The 18138-nt window shown below is 47.8% G+C and overlaps 1 protein-coding gene across 2 annotated transcripts in view; it reads left to right on the top strand.

The window, feature by feature from the left end:
- Window positions 1-18138, top strand: part of SLC23A2 (solute carrier family 23 member 2) — a 53693-nt gene that overhangs the window by 15826 nt on the left and 19729 nt on the right. Inside the window, exons 1-5 of one of the 2 annotated variants that reach the window (XM_027736637.2) lie at window positions 7318-7334; window positions 8732-9011; window positions 10297-10395; window positions 15914-16030; window positions 17381-17538. In XM_027736637.2, coding sequence (XP_027592438.1) covers window positions 8880-9011; window positions 10297-10395; window positions 15914-16030; window positions 17381-17538 — 506 coding nt within the window. In that variant the 5' untranslated portion in view covers window positions 7318-7334; window positions 8732-8879. Of the gene's footprint in view, window positions 1-7317; window positions 7335-8731; window positions 9012-10296; window positions 10396-15913; window positions 16031-17380; window positions 17539-18138 lie in introns of those variants that run through there. The other variant, XM_027736635.2, reaches the window with a different exon arrangement.

The following is an 18138-nucleotide window of genomic DNA, read 5'->3' as shown; positions in this document are numbered from 1 at the left end:
TCTTCTCTGACCGTGCAGAGCAGTGATGGGATCTCATCCTGGGGAGGGTGGCAAACACTGCACGGAAACTGGGCAAAACTGCTGCCTTTTGGAGCAGTAAAATGAGAGTAATGGGGTGAAAGATGAGCAAGGGACAGCTTGGCCAACAGTGCTTTGACCAAACACACCTTCAGGTTGACCTACACTGGAAAAACTCATATTTCATATATTTTAGTTTAGAATCACAGCCTAAATAAGCTCCTTTTTAATAATTTGACTAACCAAATTTGTAGTTTTTGAAAGCTGTGAGATCCTTTGTTAAACATCTCATTCAGCTGGATTTAAGTCCCCTTCTCAACCAGCTCATTCACTCAGGAAGTTAATGAGATTTAACTAATGTGCTTGAAATCAACGGAAAGGTTTGAGCTCGGCATAGCTTCCCTGCCTGTCTTTGTGCAGACTTGCCCTAATAATGTTGGTCAGTTATTAAGACACTGTTCTGGATGGCAGTCAAAATACCAACTACTTAAAAATTCATTAGTGCTTACAAAGAAAGAATATGTTTGTGCTTTGAAGAGCTACTTTGAAGTGAAGTGAGAAACCAGCTCAGGACTGAAACTTCTTGACGTTCCCATCAGCTCTTTTGAAAACAGAAATTTAACTTTTAAAACTCAGATGTTAGGAAGTTTGGGTGTATTTAGCAGTATTTTGTCTGCCTCTGCTGCAGGTAAAGTGACGTCTCTTTGGGTAGTTTTGCATTAAATGTGGAGCCTGCTGTCCTTTTTCAAGTGTGGCTGCAGTTCAGTGGAGGAGGGGAATCATCTTCTCTGGAGCTTCTGAGGATGTGGTGGCATCTCAGGGCCGTTTCAGGCCATGGGAAGGAATTCTGAGTGCAGGAGGCGCCTGGTGAAGACAAATCCCAAGTAATCCTGGGAGCAAAAGGCTCAGTTTCAGACAGCCTGAGGGAAAACTCGATTTAAGACTAAAGCAGGAGGATGTTTTTTACATATAGCAACAGAAGATTTAAGTGTGGGTTCTGGGCACCTTTTTTCAGACCTTTGAGATGGTGAAAATCCCCCAGAAGGTATAAAAACACCCTTTGGGCGCATCTACAGATCTGGACAGTGGGTGGGACCTCCCAGGTGCTGTGTCCAGGTCCCAGTCTGGGATGTAGCTGTGAAGGAGTTGGAATTGTGGTTGTGGTTCTGCAGACAGGGCTTTGATTGCATCGTTGAAGGACTTGTTGGGCTTGATGAGCCTCGACGATGAGAGGCTTGTGGAATTTTTTTAACCGGGGGCAACCTTTTTGCTTTGTAGGAATACATCCAGCAGCTCTTTGGACAGCTTTGAGTAGCAGAATTAGTGCTTTTTTGGTGGCTCGTAATTTGGTCATTAATACTTTAAACCCCCTTGCTTTGTTTCATGTGTAAAAATTTATAAAAAACAAGTTTCTCAGGCAGCTTTAATGTTAATTTATCTGTGCTGTAAGGTGGGAGGTGTGAACAGCTGTGCCAGGCTGGACAGGGAGAGGGGGAGCCTTGTTCCAAGGTTCTTCTGGTGTTAAAATAACATTAAAGTGAGGATCCAGATAAATCCAGTGCCTGGAGCTGGTGCACAGCAAATAACAAAGAAGAGCCCGTTGTTTTTAATACCTTAATGGCACAAAATCAGTGCAGAAGTTTTGGGCGATGGTGTAACTACAGCCAGTGGCAATCTGGAGAAAGCTGTTATTCCATAATTAACTGGGAATTGCCTTGCCTTTGTGTGGAGTTGTGTGTCTGGCCAGGGGTAGCTGTACCCTGTGAGCAAACTTTGTCTAATTGGAGCCTCCACAACATTCCTTAATTGTCTGCTTTGGAGCACTCCTGTTTCCCTGGTCTTTGGTACAGTGTGTTGGTGATGGAATTCCTTTCAGAGCTCCCCCGATCTCTTGGCATCCGTCCTGCCACTCCCTGCAGCCAAACACAGCTCCCTGGATACTCCCAGCCCTGCCCCTTCCCGTGTCCCAGGGATCCAGGCTGTTGGCAGCTCTGTCCCACAGCCTGGCCTTTCTCCATCCTTTGCAGAGCAGGATGAGCTGCTTGGCCTAAGCACACGTTTTTAAACCAAAGAAAATCTGGTGTGTTTGTTATTGGTTTCAGTTCTTCACAGCTCTGACACTGCAGGAACTGAGAGTTTGCTCTTAGTTGCAGTTTCCAGCCTGTCCTTCCCAGAAGGAGCTCCCCAGTGCTCCCAGCCTTGGGCCTGAGTGACTGAAGTGGGTTTTAAAGCTGGTTTTATCTTCTGCTGAGGCTTGGTATGTTTAGCAGTAAAATGCCCTGATGTGCAAAGAGTCCAAGTCCCTCTGCATATCTCTGTTGTGTGTCTGTTGCCAAAAATAGAATCTCAGACCTCGAGGATGCCTCGATTTGAGTTTGCCCTGAGTTTGTGGTGCCAAACACTTGGAAGTGCCACAGGAGCTGGAGGAATTCCAGAGGCACCGCTGCAGTTCAGGTCACCCCAAGTGTGGCAACTTCTGGCTGAGCATCATCTCTCCCTGCAGGGGAAAGGCAGTGCTGTTCACATGAGTCTGACAGCTAATTAAAATAATAAATTGATGATTGTAATTAAGCAGTGACCTTAATTTGATTCTAATCTCCTTAGTGTGTGCAGCAGCCAGAGCTCTCCTGGCTCCCCAGCCGTCTGTGACGGCCAAGAAGGGCCTGGTTGGATCTGCCATCGCTCCTTCCCGGGGCGGTGGGATGTGGGACATTCCCACCAGGGTGCTCCTGGCAGCTTTTCCAGCAGGGCACTGCAAAGGATGGGCTGTTCCATCGCCAGCTGGTTTTATAACCACACTTGTTGTGCTCCCTGTACCAACATTTCCCTTGTGCAGCACTGAAGGGCCACCAAATGCAGGACAGTTCCTGGTTTTCCACAGCTGAGGTGGAGAGAGAGGCCCACAGGTGCTGGCTGGGGACCAGGGGAGGGATTGTCCCCCTGTGCTGGCACTGCTGGGACCACACCTCAAGGACTGTGTCCAGGTCTGGGCCCTCATCCCAAGAGAGACACTGAGGGGCTGGAGCGTGTCCAGGGAAGGGAACAGAGCTGGGAAGGGGCTGGAGCAGCAGGAGCAGCTGAGGGAGCTGGGGGGGCTCAGCCTGGAGCAAAGGAGGCTCAGGGGGGACCTTCTGGCTCTGCAACCCCCTGACAGGAGGGGGGAGCTGGGGGGGGTCGGGCTCTGCTCCCAGGGAACAAGGGACAGGAGGAGAGGGAACGGCCTCCAGCTGTGCCAGGGGAGGGTCAGGTTGGACATGAGAAGGAATTTCTTGCTGGAAAGGGTGATCAGGCATTGGAAGGGGCTGCCCAGGGAGGTGGTGGAATCACCATCCCTGGAGGTGTTCAGAGCACTCAGTGGAGATAAGTCACAGGTTGGACTTGATGATCTTGGAGAACTTTTCCAACCTCAGTGATTCTGTGATTAACTAGTTCCTACTGTTTGACACGTGAACCGTGTGCAGAGGAGGGAACACACCTTTCAGAGTAGCTGGGGCTCTCCTTTTAACCTTTTCACCAGCTTTTACTCCTGCCTGACACCTGCAGCACAACTTGGTGTTTGAGGGAAAGAACCCATGAGGTACCCAAATCCCACTTGTTTGCAGACAGTAAAACATTTGTGGCTGTGCAGCAGCTCCTGTGTGCAGCTGTGGCTTCAGGGGACCTGGTGCCAGCTCTGAACCACTGCGGCCCCGGCACACAAAGCTCTGAACGAGGCTGCTCGAGTCGGGCTCAAATGTTGTGCCCGTTGTTCGTCCTTATCTGCTGGGTTTGTGTTGAGTCAGCAACCTCCTGGCCTTTCAGACAGCTGCTCAAATCCACCTGGAAAGTCTGAAGTCTTTTGGTGGACGCTGTGTAGAGAGCCTCGGTCCACTTGGAATTGGAAAGATCCTCATGGTTTTAGAAGGTTTTCGGTTTGAGTTTGGCAAAGAAGGAAATACATAAAGCTGCGTTTTGGTAAGAATACCTGCATCATCCTGACACCTTGGAAAACCAGGGATTTCAGGGTTGAAAGTCATGGAGGAGCCTGAGCTCCAGGCTGAGCTTCTTCCAAAGGGTTCATCCCTAGGTCTGCTTATTGCAGAGGAGCTTTACACTACTGACATGTCCTGAGCCCAGCTCTGCTGCCCAGTCTTGGTGCTGCCAGGCCCACAGCACCTGGCAGAGTGTTGGCCCTTCTAAAGGATGTCTAAAAAAACCCAAACCAACCCAAACAGAGAGAAAAGCCCCAGCAACCTGCTGCTGCCCCAAGAATGTCACAGCCTGCAGGTCAGGGTGGTTTTTTGTTTTCCCCAGTCTTTGCTTTGCCAAGCTCTGGATTCAAATGTTAATGTTAAAGATCCTCACACAGCACTGTGGGGATGAACTGCCATCACAGCAGATCTGATTTAGGGAATATTTGTAGTGTGGTTCAGCCAAAACTTATATTCTGCTGCTTTTAAAGAAAACAGTGCACACAGGGAGAAGGTGTCTGGATTACAGTTGCCTCCTCCTTTGATGAGTTCATGACCAGTTCTCCTTTCCATGGTAATAAACCCTTTATTTGTATCAGGACCTTCTGTCCTGCCCAAGCTAAGCCTTGAATCTACTGAGATGAGTTTTCAATTGATTTTTTTTAGACAGACTCACTTGTGAGATAGAAAATTTTCATGCAACCTGGCTTGGCACATAAGCAGATTTTCCTGTAGGAAAACCTTTGCTGTGCTCTCCAGTGGATGCTTTTATTTGTAACAGAGGTTCCAGAGCAGAAACTCAGAGGCAGAAGGTGCAGCAAGGAAAAATATGTTCAATTACAGTCTTGTACATCTGCATCTCTGATGGGCTTCATCTTTCTTTCTTTCTGTGGACTTAGAAATGCATTGTAACTTGTTCAAACAAAATAGGAGCAACCTTGGTAAAAGGGAAAACCGGTGTCAGTAGAGTCATGGAAATGAGAAAAGGATGATGTTGTGTCAGCACAGGCACTGCCACTGCTCTGTGTTCCCTCCTGATGGCTCCGAACCTGGAAGGAGGTTTGTGCTGGAGAAAAGGCACAAAGTGTTGAGGATGCAGAGGAGCCTTTCCCTGCCCAGAAGGGTTTTCCTTGTGAACTTGCATCTGGACTATCCCCTGCTCTTAGTCTAAATCCTAATCTTATCTTCAGCCCTGTAAACCCTGGCAGCTTCTGGCCTTACTGAGTTAATCACATTGGAGGTAGTTTGGTTCAGAAAGGTGAAAATTAATCAGTGTCCTGATTTCACTTCCAGCCTTTCCATTTGATCCAGATAATTCATTTTACAGTGTGTACCTGCCTGATTCCAATGGGATGAGGTTCCCCAAGGCCAAGGGCCGGGTCCTGCCCTTTGGCCACAACAACCCCCGGCAGCCCCACGGGCTGGGCCAGAGTGGCTGGAGAGCAGCCAGGCAGGAAGGGAGCTGGGAGTGGGGATGGACAGGGAGCTGAACAGGAGCCAGAGTGTGCCCAGGGGGGCAAGAAGGCCAATGGATCCTGGCCTGGCTCAGGAACAGGGTGGCCAACAGGGCCAGGGAAGTGATTCTGCCCCTGGACTCAGCGCTGGGGAGGCCACCCCTGGAGTGCTGTGTCCAGTTCTGGGCCCTCAGCTCAGGAAGGACATGGAGGGGCTGGAGCAGGGCCAGAGAAGGGCAACAAGGCTGGGGAAGGGACTGGAGCACAAGTGCTGTGAGGAGAGGCTGAGGGAGCTGGGGGGGCTCAGCCTGGAGAAGAGGAGGCTCAGGGGAGACCTCCTCACTCTCTGCAACTCCCTGCCAGGAGGGGGGAGCCGGGGGGGGTTGGTCTCTTTTCCCAGGCAACCATCAGCAAGACAAGAGGGCTGGGTCTGCAGCTGTGCCAGGGGAGGGTTAGGTTGGAGATTAGGAAGAATTTCTTTGCAGAGAGGGTGCTCAGCCATTGGAATGGGCTGCCCAGGGAAGGGGGGGATTCTCCATCCCTGGAGGTTTTTAAGCAGAGACTGGATGTGGCATCAGCACCGTGGTCTAGCAACCACGGCAGGGTTGGATCAAGGGTTGGACTTGATCTCAGAGGTCCCTTCCAACCCAGCTGATTCTATGATTCTATGATTATGAATGAGTTTTATCTCTTTTTCCATGACTTTTCAGCTTCTGAGAATTGGTTTTGCTACAGAGGCTGTAAAAATGTCTGAGTCATGTGTAGCTGAGCTGGGTTGGTGGGACACAAGGGCTGATAAGGAAGGATATCTCAGATGACCTCATCTGCTACCTCTTGATTTCTGTTTCCCTTTGACACTCCTGATCACGGAATAAAAGTATTACAAAAATCTGATTATCATCTGCGCCATTAAGTGCAAGTTTAATTGCTGAGCAGAAGCAAGAAGAGTTGAGAAATTTGTTCTCCTGGTTTTTCTTGGAGCACCCACGTGACACACACGTGTACACACTCACTCCCCTCTGCAGGAAAAGCAGCAGTTGTTTGTAAATTTGGAGTTGCTTGATTGGGAACCTTCATCTAAACACTGGTTTAGCTGTCGTGTATCAGCTCTCAACAATTAATACAAGGCAAGCCTTGCTGCTCTCCTGGTGGAATTCTCAGGGCCGGTTCCTGAGGTGATCCCAGCCTGGAGGAGATGGCAGTGCTGCTGGTTTGCAGTGCACAGTAAAATGGGATTATAGGGTCTTTTCTCTTTTGTCAGTGGAGATGCTGGTTAATGCCAACTAAGCAGCTTATGGTGCCAGAGGACCTGAAACCACATCTCGTGACTGGCAGGTTTCCTCACTCCGGGGTTTTCTTGGCCTGGGGCCTTGGTTAGGGAGGTGTCCTGCTGCCTTTTCCCTTTCCCTTCCCAATCCCACCTGATAAAGCTGCCAGACTAAACCTTGCCTGTCTCCATCACTGATTTTCTTGGAGAATAAAATAAGTCAACATGGACAGAAAAAGGCAAAGTCTTTTGTTCTTTTGTGCTTGGAAAAAAACCCCTCGTGGCTCCACAGTAAAAGCAAACAAAACCCCTCCAGAAATCCCAGCCCAGATCCCCCAGTGCCCCCAAACCCTTAACCAGGACCTGTCTCTTTTCCACCCTGAGCTGCACTTTGAAGAGGAAATCTGTGGTCATTGTAAAAATGGTCATTGTAAAAATGGGAATGACCGTTTTCTCCCGAGTAACAAGACAGTGAGTATTCAAACCAGTTCGGTTTTAAGTCTAAGTGAGAAGTAATTAATTATGCTAGTTAATATTTACTTTAATAAACAAGTTTTAACCCTTATTTGCAGACACTGCCTTTCATCCCATCTTGATTTAATTAAGGCTTCAAGGCTGTCCTGGTGCCCAAATAGTCTTTCTTGGGTAGGTATATTTTCTCTCCAGAAAAGTTACATTGCTTTGAAAGATTAACATCTCTTTCACCTCAAGTAACCAGAATTTTCTAGCAAATGGGCAATTAACAGCTATTAAGAGGTTCTAAAATACCACTGTTGGAAGAGTCTTTGTCAGGTTTAGTTATTATTGCAATTACAGTAGACAGGAGCTGCTGGCATTTCCTGAGCAGCATTTGAAAGGGAAACTTAAGGAAAAAACCCAAACCCTACTTTTTTTTCTTTCTAATATAAACCAAACTGTGTTTTTGAGTGTCCATCAGCTTCATTTCCACCTCTGTTGATTTACTTGAACATGTCATTACCTTACTTTTGAAGTAACCCCTCTGTGCAGTGGGTTTTGCTGCTTCAATGTGCTTCTTGCTGCAGAAAATTCCCCTTTCTGTGGTTTTTAAAAGGCCATTTTTCAGGTTCTGTCTTGTACTTTCACCTGTATCTGAGCTGATTTCACCCACAGGTGTTTGTGGCTTCGTTTTCTGTTTGAGGCTCAGGAACCTCAGGCTGCAAAACTTGCTTTGCAGCAGAATTTTCTGTGCTGTCCTGCAGGAAGTTTATGTTTAAATCCGTTAAATGCTATTCTTTAGTCCTGGAAATGGCAAATGTGTGGATGATGATGGGCAGGGAGGGCTAATTTAAGGAGCAAATGGGGGAAAACTGTACTGTAGTGACCCATCTGGGAAAACAAAAAGGGAACTCCGTGGGCTGTAAGATCTTCCTGTTCCTGTGCCAAAAGAGTAGTGAAACTCGTTAAAATGCACCAGTTTATCCTGAAGCTGTTGCTTCAACATCATCAGGCAGATGACTGGGAACATCCCTCGAACAACTGGGATAATTTTGGGTGGGGATGTTCAGCAGAAAGAGCTGTTTCTGTCTGAATTAGACTCACTGAAAGGCAGGTCCTTCACTGTCCATCTGGTCTGAGCTTCCTGGATTCTTTTATTTAATAATGAGTTATTTTCAGAAAAAGGATTCAGTTACACAGAGGTTAACTGCAAATTTACACTCCTTGAGGAAGCCCAAGTCCTGTCTGCAGTGGGTGTTCAGCTGTTCTACTCTGCTCCTTACCTGGAGTACAGGTGTACTTTGTTCCCAAAAAATTCCATGGAAATGGCTGTGAAATGGGAAAAAACTAAAGGTTTCAATTTGCTACTACTGATTGAAGATCACCAGAGAAGAATGAGAAAATAATCACAGTATTCCTATCCTGAAAGAATTTAAAATACCTTCAGCTTTATATTTAAATGATAGTCTGTTAATTATTGGGGAGGATTGATGAGAGCTGGTGAGTCATGAGCATGAAAGGGAGCCCAGGCTGTGGGGTGGTGTGAATGTACACAGATCTTAGGGAATAAAAATATCCATCTTCAGTTCCAGGAGCCATTGATGCCAACGACACCCTGATGTCCCAGCTGGATTACTGAGAACTCTGGTGATTCCTGGAGGTGCTGCTGTTCACATAAAGGAATTGTCCTCAGTCCTTGGCCTCTCATCCCAGCAGCATCTGTTTGGGTGCTGAATGCAAGTCCTGGACATTCTGGAAACGATGGGGATTGGCAAAAACACCACCTCGAAGTCGGTGGAGGCGGGAGGCTCCGCAGAGGGCAAATACGAGGATGAGTCCAAACATCCCGCCTTCTTCACCCTGCCTGTGAGTACCACATTCCAGCTCCACGGAGTCAGGCTCAGTGTGAATCAGGCCATAACGTTCTAATCATGTTCTACAAACCCCTCATTGCCACAAGCAGTTGGTAACAAACCTCTTTTGCCAGTGGATGGTGTTTACACGGAAACACGGCCAGTTACCGAGTGTGGGTGTTCCCTGTGTGCTCCCCAGCTGGGCTGCTCCCAGGACAGGCAGCACCCCAGGCACTGCAGGACTGGAGCAGTTACCTGTCCTCCTGCAGCATGAGCACGAGCCCCTGGTATGGAATCATGGAATCATTAAGGTTGGAAAACACCTCCAAGATCATCAAGCCCAACCTTTAACCAAATCCCACCACATATGTCACGAAGTCTGCTTGATTTCTGAACACCTTGAGGGATGGGGATTGCACCCCTGCCCTGGGCAGCCTGTTCCAGTGTTTAAACACACTTTCAGTGAAGAAATTTTCCATGATATCCAACCTGACCCTCCCCTGGCACAGCCTGAGGCCGTTCCCTCTCCTCCTGTCCCTTGTTCCCTGGGAGCAAAACCTGACCCCCCCCCGGCTCCCCCCTCCTGTCAGGGGGTTGCAGAGCCAGAAGGTCCCCCCTGAGCCTCCTTTTCTCCAGGCTGAGCCCCCCCAGCTCCCCCAGCTGCTCCTGCTGCTCCAGCCCCTTCCCAGCTCCGTTCCCTTCCCTGGACACCTCCAGCCCCTCAGTGTCTCTCTTGTTGAGGGCCCAGCCCTGGACACAGCCCTGGAGGTGCCCCAGCAGTGCCAGCACAGGGACGGGCACTGCCCTGGGGCTGTGACACCCCATGGCTGGGACAGCCCAGGGGCCATTGACCTCCTGCCACCCCTGTGGTCACGTTCAGCCCCGTCAACCAGCATGTCCTGAGTTGCTCAACTAAGAGTAAAAGACAACAACGAGGAAACATTTGCTTCTCTTCTTCTTCTTACTCAGATGTTCTGTTGGAGGACTCTTCCAACCAATCTGCTGCTGGTTCCCCCCACCCCCAGCTGGCACTGCACAGGCTTTCAGGAGCTCTCTGTGATGTCTTTCAGGAGCTCTGTGTGATGTCCTTCAGGAGCTCCATGTGATGTCTTTCAAGCCCCTCTCTCTCCCCAGACCTGCTGTTACAGAAATGATGACTTGCCGTGCTTGTCATGTTTTCTGACAATGTCAGAGGCAGATGGCAAGTACCAAGGGAGAAAACTGAGAGACACGAGGTGTGATTGCAAAGACAGTGTTTATTTTGAGACCTCGTGTTTGCTATTTGTTGTGTTTTTAAGGTTGTGATAAACGGCGGAGCAACGTCCAGCGGTGACCAGGATACAGAAGACACGGAGTTGATGGCCATCTATACCACAGAAAATGGCATAGCAGAGAAGGTATGTGGTGGTTCCCTTGTAGATGAGGACTCGTTCTTGCTGTCTCAGTTCATTCTGTGCCCACCCCAGTCCCTCGTGGCTGTGATTTCCCATCTGAGCAGATGGTGCTGACTCCAGACTCACGTCATGCTTGGCCCCATGACTGCTCTGGTCACACACTGTGGTTGCAGGACACGGGGCATGACTCAGGGGATGGCAGCAGTGAATGCACTTTGACCTGGCACCAGAATTCATAATATGCAAGTTTTTGATTTCTTCATTCCCACTGGCCTTTTGTGTGGTTTCCCTGGGAAGGTCACTGTGCTGTGCTCATCAGTTGTTAACCTCCTCTGCATTTCTCCAGGGAGGCTGGTGGTGCTGAGCACCTCTAAAAGTAGGATCTTTCCCACTCTCCAAGCTCCAGCCTCATAAGATTAATTTTTCTAGTCCTTTTTCCAACTAGAGGCTGCTCATTATTATTGAGTGGCAGCTTTATGAATGAACTTGAGGTCATAAAAACCCTTGAACATTTTTCCTTAGGAAAACTATGACTCCCTGTTCAGGGAGACCAGTTGAGGCCTCAAAGGACACCAGTTTGGTTGTGATTTTTCCAGCTTTTTACTCCATTCCATCATCCTCTAAGCCTGTTCAATAATAATCCTGCCAGCTGAGATGGTTTGAATCTGAGCTTTTATTTAAAATAAGGACGAGGATTATGTAAATCTGAACAGCACTTTCTGAAATGTAGACTCCAGCTGGCTTTGTGGTGAAGCCTTGTCTCTGAAAAGCCTCAACTTGACCTAATTTTTCAAGTGTCCCAAGTGAAACAAGACCAAAGCTCTCCTGATTCCAAGAAAGAGCATCTTGGTGCTCATCTGTGTGAGGCTGTAACTTGTGATGGGGCAAGGATGATACCAAGGGGTGCAGTGGGGGTTTTCCAACTCAGACACCAAAATTCTCCTCTGAATTTCAAATTTAAAATACCCCTAAATAGATGATTGTCCAGAGGTCTTTTAGTGGTGCATTTCAGAAGAGTGTTACGAACACCCGCGTGCCTCAGACACATCTCTGTGACCGTCGTGGTCGTGCTGATCTTCAGTGGACAGATTTTGGCAACTGTTGACCTGCATGTCTGATGGCTGATATTTGGAGCGTGCTTGGACTGGAGTGGAGAGACAATCTGATAAAGCCCTGAGCAAAAGGTGTTTGGGTGAAATTGTGCAACCAAGATAAGCGATCTCCAGACACCAAACCGTGTCTTCACGGCCTGGTTTTACCAAATGCCTGGTTTTTCTGCTGTCCAGTTGATCCATGTGACCAGAACTGTAAATGATGGGGAATAATTCACCTCAGAGAGACCCATGAGCTTCTGAGCAACCAAATCTACTTGACTTAAAGCTTTGTTGTGGTCACAGGGAATGAACAGGGTGGGGAGGCCCTGGCCCAGGTTGCCCAGAGAAGCTGTGGCTGCCTCGTCCCTGGAAGTGTCCAAGGCCAGGTTGGACGGGGCTTGGAGCAACCTGGGCTAGTGGGAGGTGTCCCTGCCCATGGCAGGGGGTGGGATGAGATGGGCTTTAAGGTCCTTCCAACCCAAACCATTCCATGATTCTGTGATTCTATGTTTGATCTTGGCTTTCCTTTCTCTTGAGAGATGATTCCCTAACGAAAGACCTTTATAAAGGCCTTTTATATATTTATATATTATAAAAATATATTTTTATAATTTTTATATATTTTATAATTTAGCAAAGAGGCCTGAAATGTCCTTAATCACTGGAGGGTGCCCAGTGCTCACATTGGCTCCCAATATTTGTTAGCTGAGACAGTAAACTGTGAGCCCAAATGAGAAATAAGTGTTGCTGCATCCCTGTAAAATAAACAATGTGATGTTGCTTAATAGAATCCTGGAATGGTTTGGGTTGGAAGGGACCTTAAAGCTCATCCAGTTCCACCCCCTGCCATGGGCAGGGACACCTTCCACTAGCCCAGCTTGCTCCGTTGTGGGTTCTTTATTGAAGGTATTTCTCCCAAGGGTTTGCTCCCCACACTTCATCAGTTTTCTCATCAGAGCCTTTGTCTTGCACTGCTGGGGTTTGTTTCTTTGCATTTTGCACTCGATTGTTGTGGGGTTTCTTCTTTCCCTCCAGCATTCTTTCTACAACTTTATCTGTCTCATCCCCTGTTTATACTTAGCAGAAAAATGAAAAAAAAAAAAAGCACAGCATGTTCCACCTTTGGCCAGTTAAAAATAATTAAAGGAGGAATTAGCCTGTGATCAGTATCTTGTCCAGGGAGGTGCTACTCATTCCCAGCAGTTCCCTTGGCACACTTGGCAAACACCAGCTCTGAGTCAGGGATAGACCAGCAGGCACATGCTGGAGAAGCCAAAGGGCCAGTGGCTGCCCAGTGAGTTACTGGGATGGCCAGGCCTCACCTGAGTTCTGCAGTTCCTCATTGTTCAGGCTTGGTCTGCTCAGGGTTTGACCAAGGTGAGACTTCCCTGTCCAAAGGGATCTAAGTCTGGCTTTGGAAGGAATGAGGAGTATCCTGGTTGTTTTCTTTATACAACCCCTTTACTGTGTAGACATTGCCATGACATTTATGCCTTGGAAATCGGAAGGTCTTTTGTTAGAAGACCTGTAAGCTTCACTTTCTGAAGGAGAGCTTGAGTTGGTTGGCACTTGTTGATCTGTACCCAGAGAGACCTTTCTCCGTGCCACGGAGCAGCTCCCTTGTGCCTGCTCCTGGTTTTTGTTCTTTGCAAGACTAATTTAGGAATAATGTAATCCCAAGTGGAAAGCTCTGAAAGGACTAATACCCTTGCTGTGTGTGCTGTGGCCTTCCTGGTGGAAACAGGCCATTGCTTCTGCTTTCTGCTGCCCAAAGAAGAGGGAGAATAGACTAAGACTGACTAAACTAGGACTGACTAGGGTAGGATAGACTAGAATAGGATGGACTAGAAGGGCAAGAGGAAAAGTTAAGGAATGCACTTGATGCAACCTCATCAGTCCAGTGAAGAAAAATAAGTGTTTGGCACCAAGTGGAACACTGGGACAGCTTCTGGATACTGGTCTGGCCAAACTGGAAAAGAGCCCAAAAGATGGGTTTTCCAAAGTCCAGAGTCACCAACCTGCACACATCTCTGACTGGGTTTTAGACAACCTGGTGTCCTGCGTGGGAACAGCGTGAACTTTGGCAGTCCCATTTCTGTCCATCCTTGGCAGGGTTGTGGAGGTTTCTCAGTGCAGGGTGGTGGGTGTTTCATCCATTCACTGTCCACAGCTGGTTCTCCTCAATCCCTGCTGCTCTTTGGGTGGCTCCAGCCAACCAGCACTGACGTGATTCCTGAAGCAAACAGTTATTTCTGCTGGTGCTTCCCTGTTCGTCCCTCACGGGCAGGTGGTGTAACATCCTCACTGTGCCCCTCAGAAAGTGTGTGGTGCCCTCTGGGTCACAGTGCTGGATAAACACAGCAGGGCTGGTGAGCGAAGTCCTGCAGTGGAGCCTGTGGCCATGGAAGAGGGGAGGGACGAGGCAGTGGGACACACGGGGGGTTTCTTGGTGTGTAACTCAGCTTTTGGGCTCCTCAGGACAAGAAGGACACTGAGGGCCTGGAGTGTGTCCAGGGAAGAGACTGGACTGGGGAAGGGGCTGGAGCAGCTGAGGGAGCTGGGGGGGCTCAACCTGGAGCAAAGGAGGCTCAGGGGGGACCTTCTGGCTCTGCAACCCCCTGACAGGAGGGGGGAGCCGGGGGGGGGTCGGGCTCTGCTGCCAGGGAACAAGGGACAGGAGGAGAGGGAACGGCCTCCAGCTGTGCCAGGGGAGGGTCAGCTTCGACAACAGGAGGAATTTCCTCAAAGAAGGGGTTGTTGAAGGTTGGAATGGGCTGCCCAGGGAAGTAGTAGAGTTGCCGTCCCTGGAAGTGTTCCAAAAACATGCTGATGTGGCAGCTGGGGACATGGCTGAACGTGGTGCTGGTGATGGGTTGACAGTTAGACTTGATGATCTTAAATGTTTTACCAACCTTAACGATTCTATATTTCAAATTCCTGATTTTTTCAGGATTTTTTTCAGGATTTTTTAGAGAATTGGGTCAGGAGAGAAAAAATTCATGTTCCAGTTGATGAAAGAGTGTCAGTGGTGCTGCAAATTGACCTGATGAGTTGGGCAGGGAACAGTTTCCCTAATTCCTCAGTTTAGGAGCTATACCCTGGTGAGAGGATTGCCTGGTGCTTAATGTGGTTTAAAAGACTTTTCTGAGATTAGTGTTCCTATATTTTACTTTTCCACTGCAATACCCCCAACCTCTCCATAATCCTGTGGTCAGGAGAATTATCCCAGTGGCACTTGTTTTCCCAACAGAAAACTGAGGTGAGAGGGAAGGACCAGGAGGCAGTTTGGCTTCCCTGGCCTTGTAGGTAATCTGCAGTGGAGGTTCCCTAAGTGTGACCTGTGGATATGTTGGGATTTCTGGAGAAGTGGAGACCATCTGAGGCAGTCACAGGTCTGGCAGAACTCCCAGTCTTGGTGTGAGGCAACTTCACGTGGGCTTGTTGTGTCCTGGTGTGGATTAGGGCAGAACAGTTCTTACATAAGGGGATTTTTGGTTTCTTGGTAATGATAAAACCTGATACTTCCTCCTGCTTTTACTGTTGTGTTGGGGCTTTGGAGCAGTGTGGTTTTGCTCTCAGGAATTCCCAGACTGGAGAGTTGGAAGGAAATGATTCTCCATAGTTCTGAAGGAGAAATGATGGAGCTGGATTTTGTTTTAGTGGAAAACCCACAGGGATGTGGATGTGTGAATATATGTGGTCAGTTGTCTGTTGGCCCTCTGGGCATGTGGTGGGGCAGAGTGTGGTCTCACTGAAATTCCTGCAGGGATTTAAATTCCTGGGGGAAGTCTGACACAAATTGGCTGGGGATGTGTTTGGTTATAATAATTAGCATTTTTCTTGACTGCTTGAATGTGGGGTGGAAGCAAAAATAATAAATCCTTTGGCTAAAAAAGGTTAACCAAGATGGAATTGGGTAAGAATTACCATAATGAGGAATTTTTTTGTCTGTCATTTTGGTCTCTTATGCAAGGACAGAGCCCTTCTACTTTGGGAGCAGCCACTTGTGGCTCTTCTACTTAGTTCCAATTCTTCCCTAATTCCTTTTTTTTGTTTGGTTTTGTGGTTTTGGTTTGTTGGTTTTAGTTTTTTTTTAATAGTCTTGTCATGATTATGCCTTTTTTGGTCACCTTTTGGCTGCCAGATCAGTTCTATGATAAACCAGCAGTTATAAATAAGTCACTGTGTAAATAAGCAGGGGATGGCTGACAGCAGGGAGCACGTTCAGGACAAATTCAGGAGCTGGAGCTGAGCTGGTCAGAGGTAAAAGGCTTTAAAAATGTCTCGTGTCAGCATTGTTTGGGAGTGTTGGACCAGCCTTGGAGTATGGGGAGTTGCCTGGCAGTTGAGACTCACTTTGTTGGTGCAGAGCAATAACCTGCTGTGTCCTTTGTGTGCTCCCCCCGTTTGCCCCCTGCCACCCCCAGAGCTCCCTGGCAGAGACCCTGGACAGCAGCGGCAGTTTGGACGCCCAGAGGACTGACATGATTTACACCATTGAGGATGTTCCTCCCTGGTACCTCTGCATATTTTTGGGGTTACAGGTATGTTCCAAACCAGGGGTTAATTCTCCCTCTGTACCTTCTAAAGCTTGTTTAGTATTTTCTGCCCAGTTCGTTGCATTTGTGTGTGTGATAATTTTATTCTTCGCCCTCTCGGGTGTTTGAAGAAGGTGTTAAGAGGCTTCTTCTGAAGCTGATCACACACTGGGATCACTGTGTTGATAATGATCTGTTTTCTGCTCCTGCATTTGTGAGATTCACTCAAATATTTAGTTCTTATAAGCTGCTGTTAGTAAGTAAGTGAGGAAATGCTCAGTGATGACCTTTAGAAGTGACATTTGGCACTTGTAGAATTAAAGATGGAGAGGGATAATGGTTTAGTCCTGAAATCTTGAATATTAAAGCTGCTACTGTAGTTACTTCAATTCTGAGTAGTTTTTTCAGCAAATACTCAGTGGAGACCTTGAGAAGTGACATTTTGCACTTCTGGAATTAGAGAGAGACGATGGTTTAGTCCTGAAATTTTGAATATTAAAGCTGCTAGTAGTTATTTCAAGTCTTAAGAGCATCATTGTGGGCCTGTCTTGCTGGGAAGCAGAGCAGGAAACTTCTGTGTTCCTTGGAGAATCCTTGGAGTAAGAGCATGTGCTTCATGTGCTTCCTGCAGTGAGTAAGGCTGTAGTAGAGAGCTGGACCCTACTGCCAGCTCAGCCCCTCACTTGTGGGAAGCAGAACAGCTCCAGTTTCATCTCCTTCCTTTCTCCAATGGTAATAATATCTGTCCCACAGGAATGCTGGGAATTTGGTAATATCTGTAAAACACGTTGAGCTCTCCAAACAAATACATTCCAAAGCATCCTTTTTATTTCTGCCTTTCCTGAAGGACAGGCAGTTCTGGGGGAATTCTATTTTTACTTGCTTTGCTCAATACAGTGAATTTGTTTGTTTGTTTGTTTTGCTTCATGTGGTTGGATTGAGAAGGACCCAATGAGTGCCTGGTTTCTGGTCCCTGGCAGCTCCTTTGCATCCTGCTTTGTGTGTGCTCCGGGTTCATTTGTGAGCAGAGGGTTTTTCACATGGGTGCAAGTGAATGCAGCTACTCCTGTGCTTTTCTCTGTTTCCAGCACAGTTACCTGGATACCTCCTGCTCAAGAGCAGCAGCCCTGCAGCTATTTAAATAACCTGGGTTATGCTACAAAGCCAGGGATCGTTAGCAACTGGCGAGTGGTAGCTGGGGGAGAATATTTGAAGAAATATTTGAAGAAAAGCTTAGGACCAGGAAGAGATCCTGGGTGGAAATTCAACATATCCAAAGCAAGAGAAAAGATGGTGATAAATGAATTTATTTTTGAGCAGTGGCTGCAGAATTAACCGAGCTTTTGCCTCTGGCAGCACTACCTGACGTGCTTCAGCGGGACGATCGCCGTGCCCTTCCTGCTGGCCGATGCCATGTGTGTGGGCTTTGACCAGTGGGCCACCAGCCAGTTGATTGGGACCATTTTCTTCTGTGTGGGCATCACCACGTTGTTACAAACAACCTTTGGCTGCAGGTGAGGTTTGGGGCTTGCTGGGGTGGTGGCAAGGCCAGGCACGCGTTGAGGTTTCCAAGATCCGAGAGGGAGGGGATGTGTTTTCAAAGGATAAACATGAGGCACAGGATAGGTCAGATACAGGGCAAGCTTTAGAAAGCTGCTCCCAAAAAAAGGTGGATCTGAAATAACAAAGGGCATTCCAAGGGTAAGAAAATACAGCAGGGAAACAGGAGAAGGAGGAGGGAAACTCATGAGAACAGAGAAGGCAGAAGTGTTTCTGGGGAAAAGGAAAAATTCATACACTGTGGTAAAGAGCAACTAATTTGGGTGTTATTATTTATTTGTTATTTGTTTCTTGAATGATATTTTATTCTTTCTAGTATTAAGGTGGTTGTGATCAGTCCTGCACCAAATTACGTCCTTGATCCTGTAAAGGGCTGGGCAAATTAAAGAGGTGGGGAAAGATGATGAGGGTAACATGTAATTCTCTGAACTGAGTCTCTGTTACCTTCCAGTGCATCAGATAATTTGTTTTTATTTGTTAGTTGCTCTGAGTTGCAGGTCATGATCATGCCTGGAGTTAGGAGTACCCACACACAAAGGTGTAGCTTTCCAGGG

Source organism: Pipra filicauda, unplaced genomic scaffold, assembly GCF_003945595.2.
Source record: "Pipra filicauda isolate LSUMZ 115617 unplaced genomic scaffold, ASM394559v2 scaffold364_size791107_pilon, whole genome shotgun sequence".
Taxonomy (NCBI): Eukaryota; Metazoa; Chordata; class Aves; order Passeriformes; family Pipridae; genus Pipra; species Pipra filicauda.
This window is presented reverse-complemented; position numbering and strand designations above follow the sequence as displayed.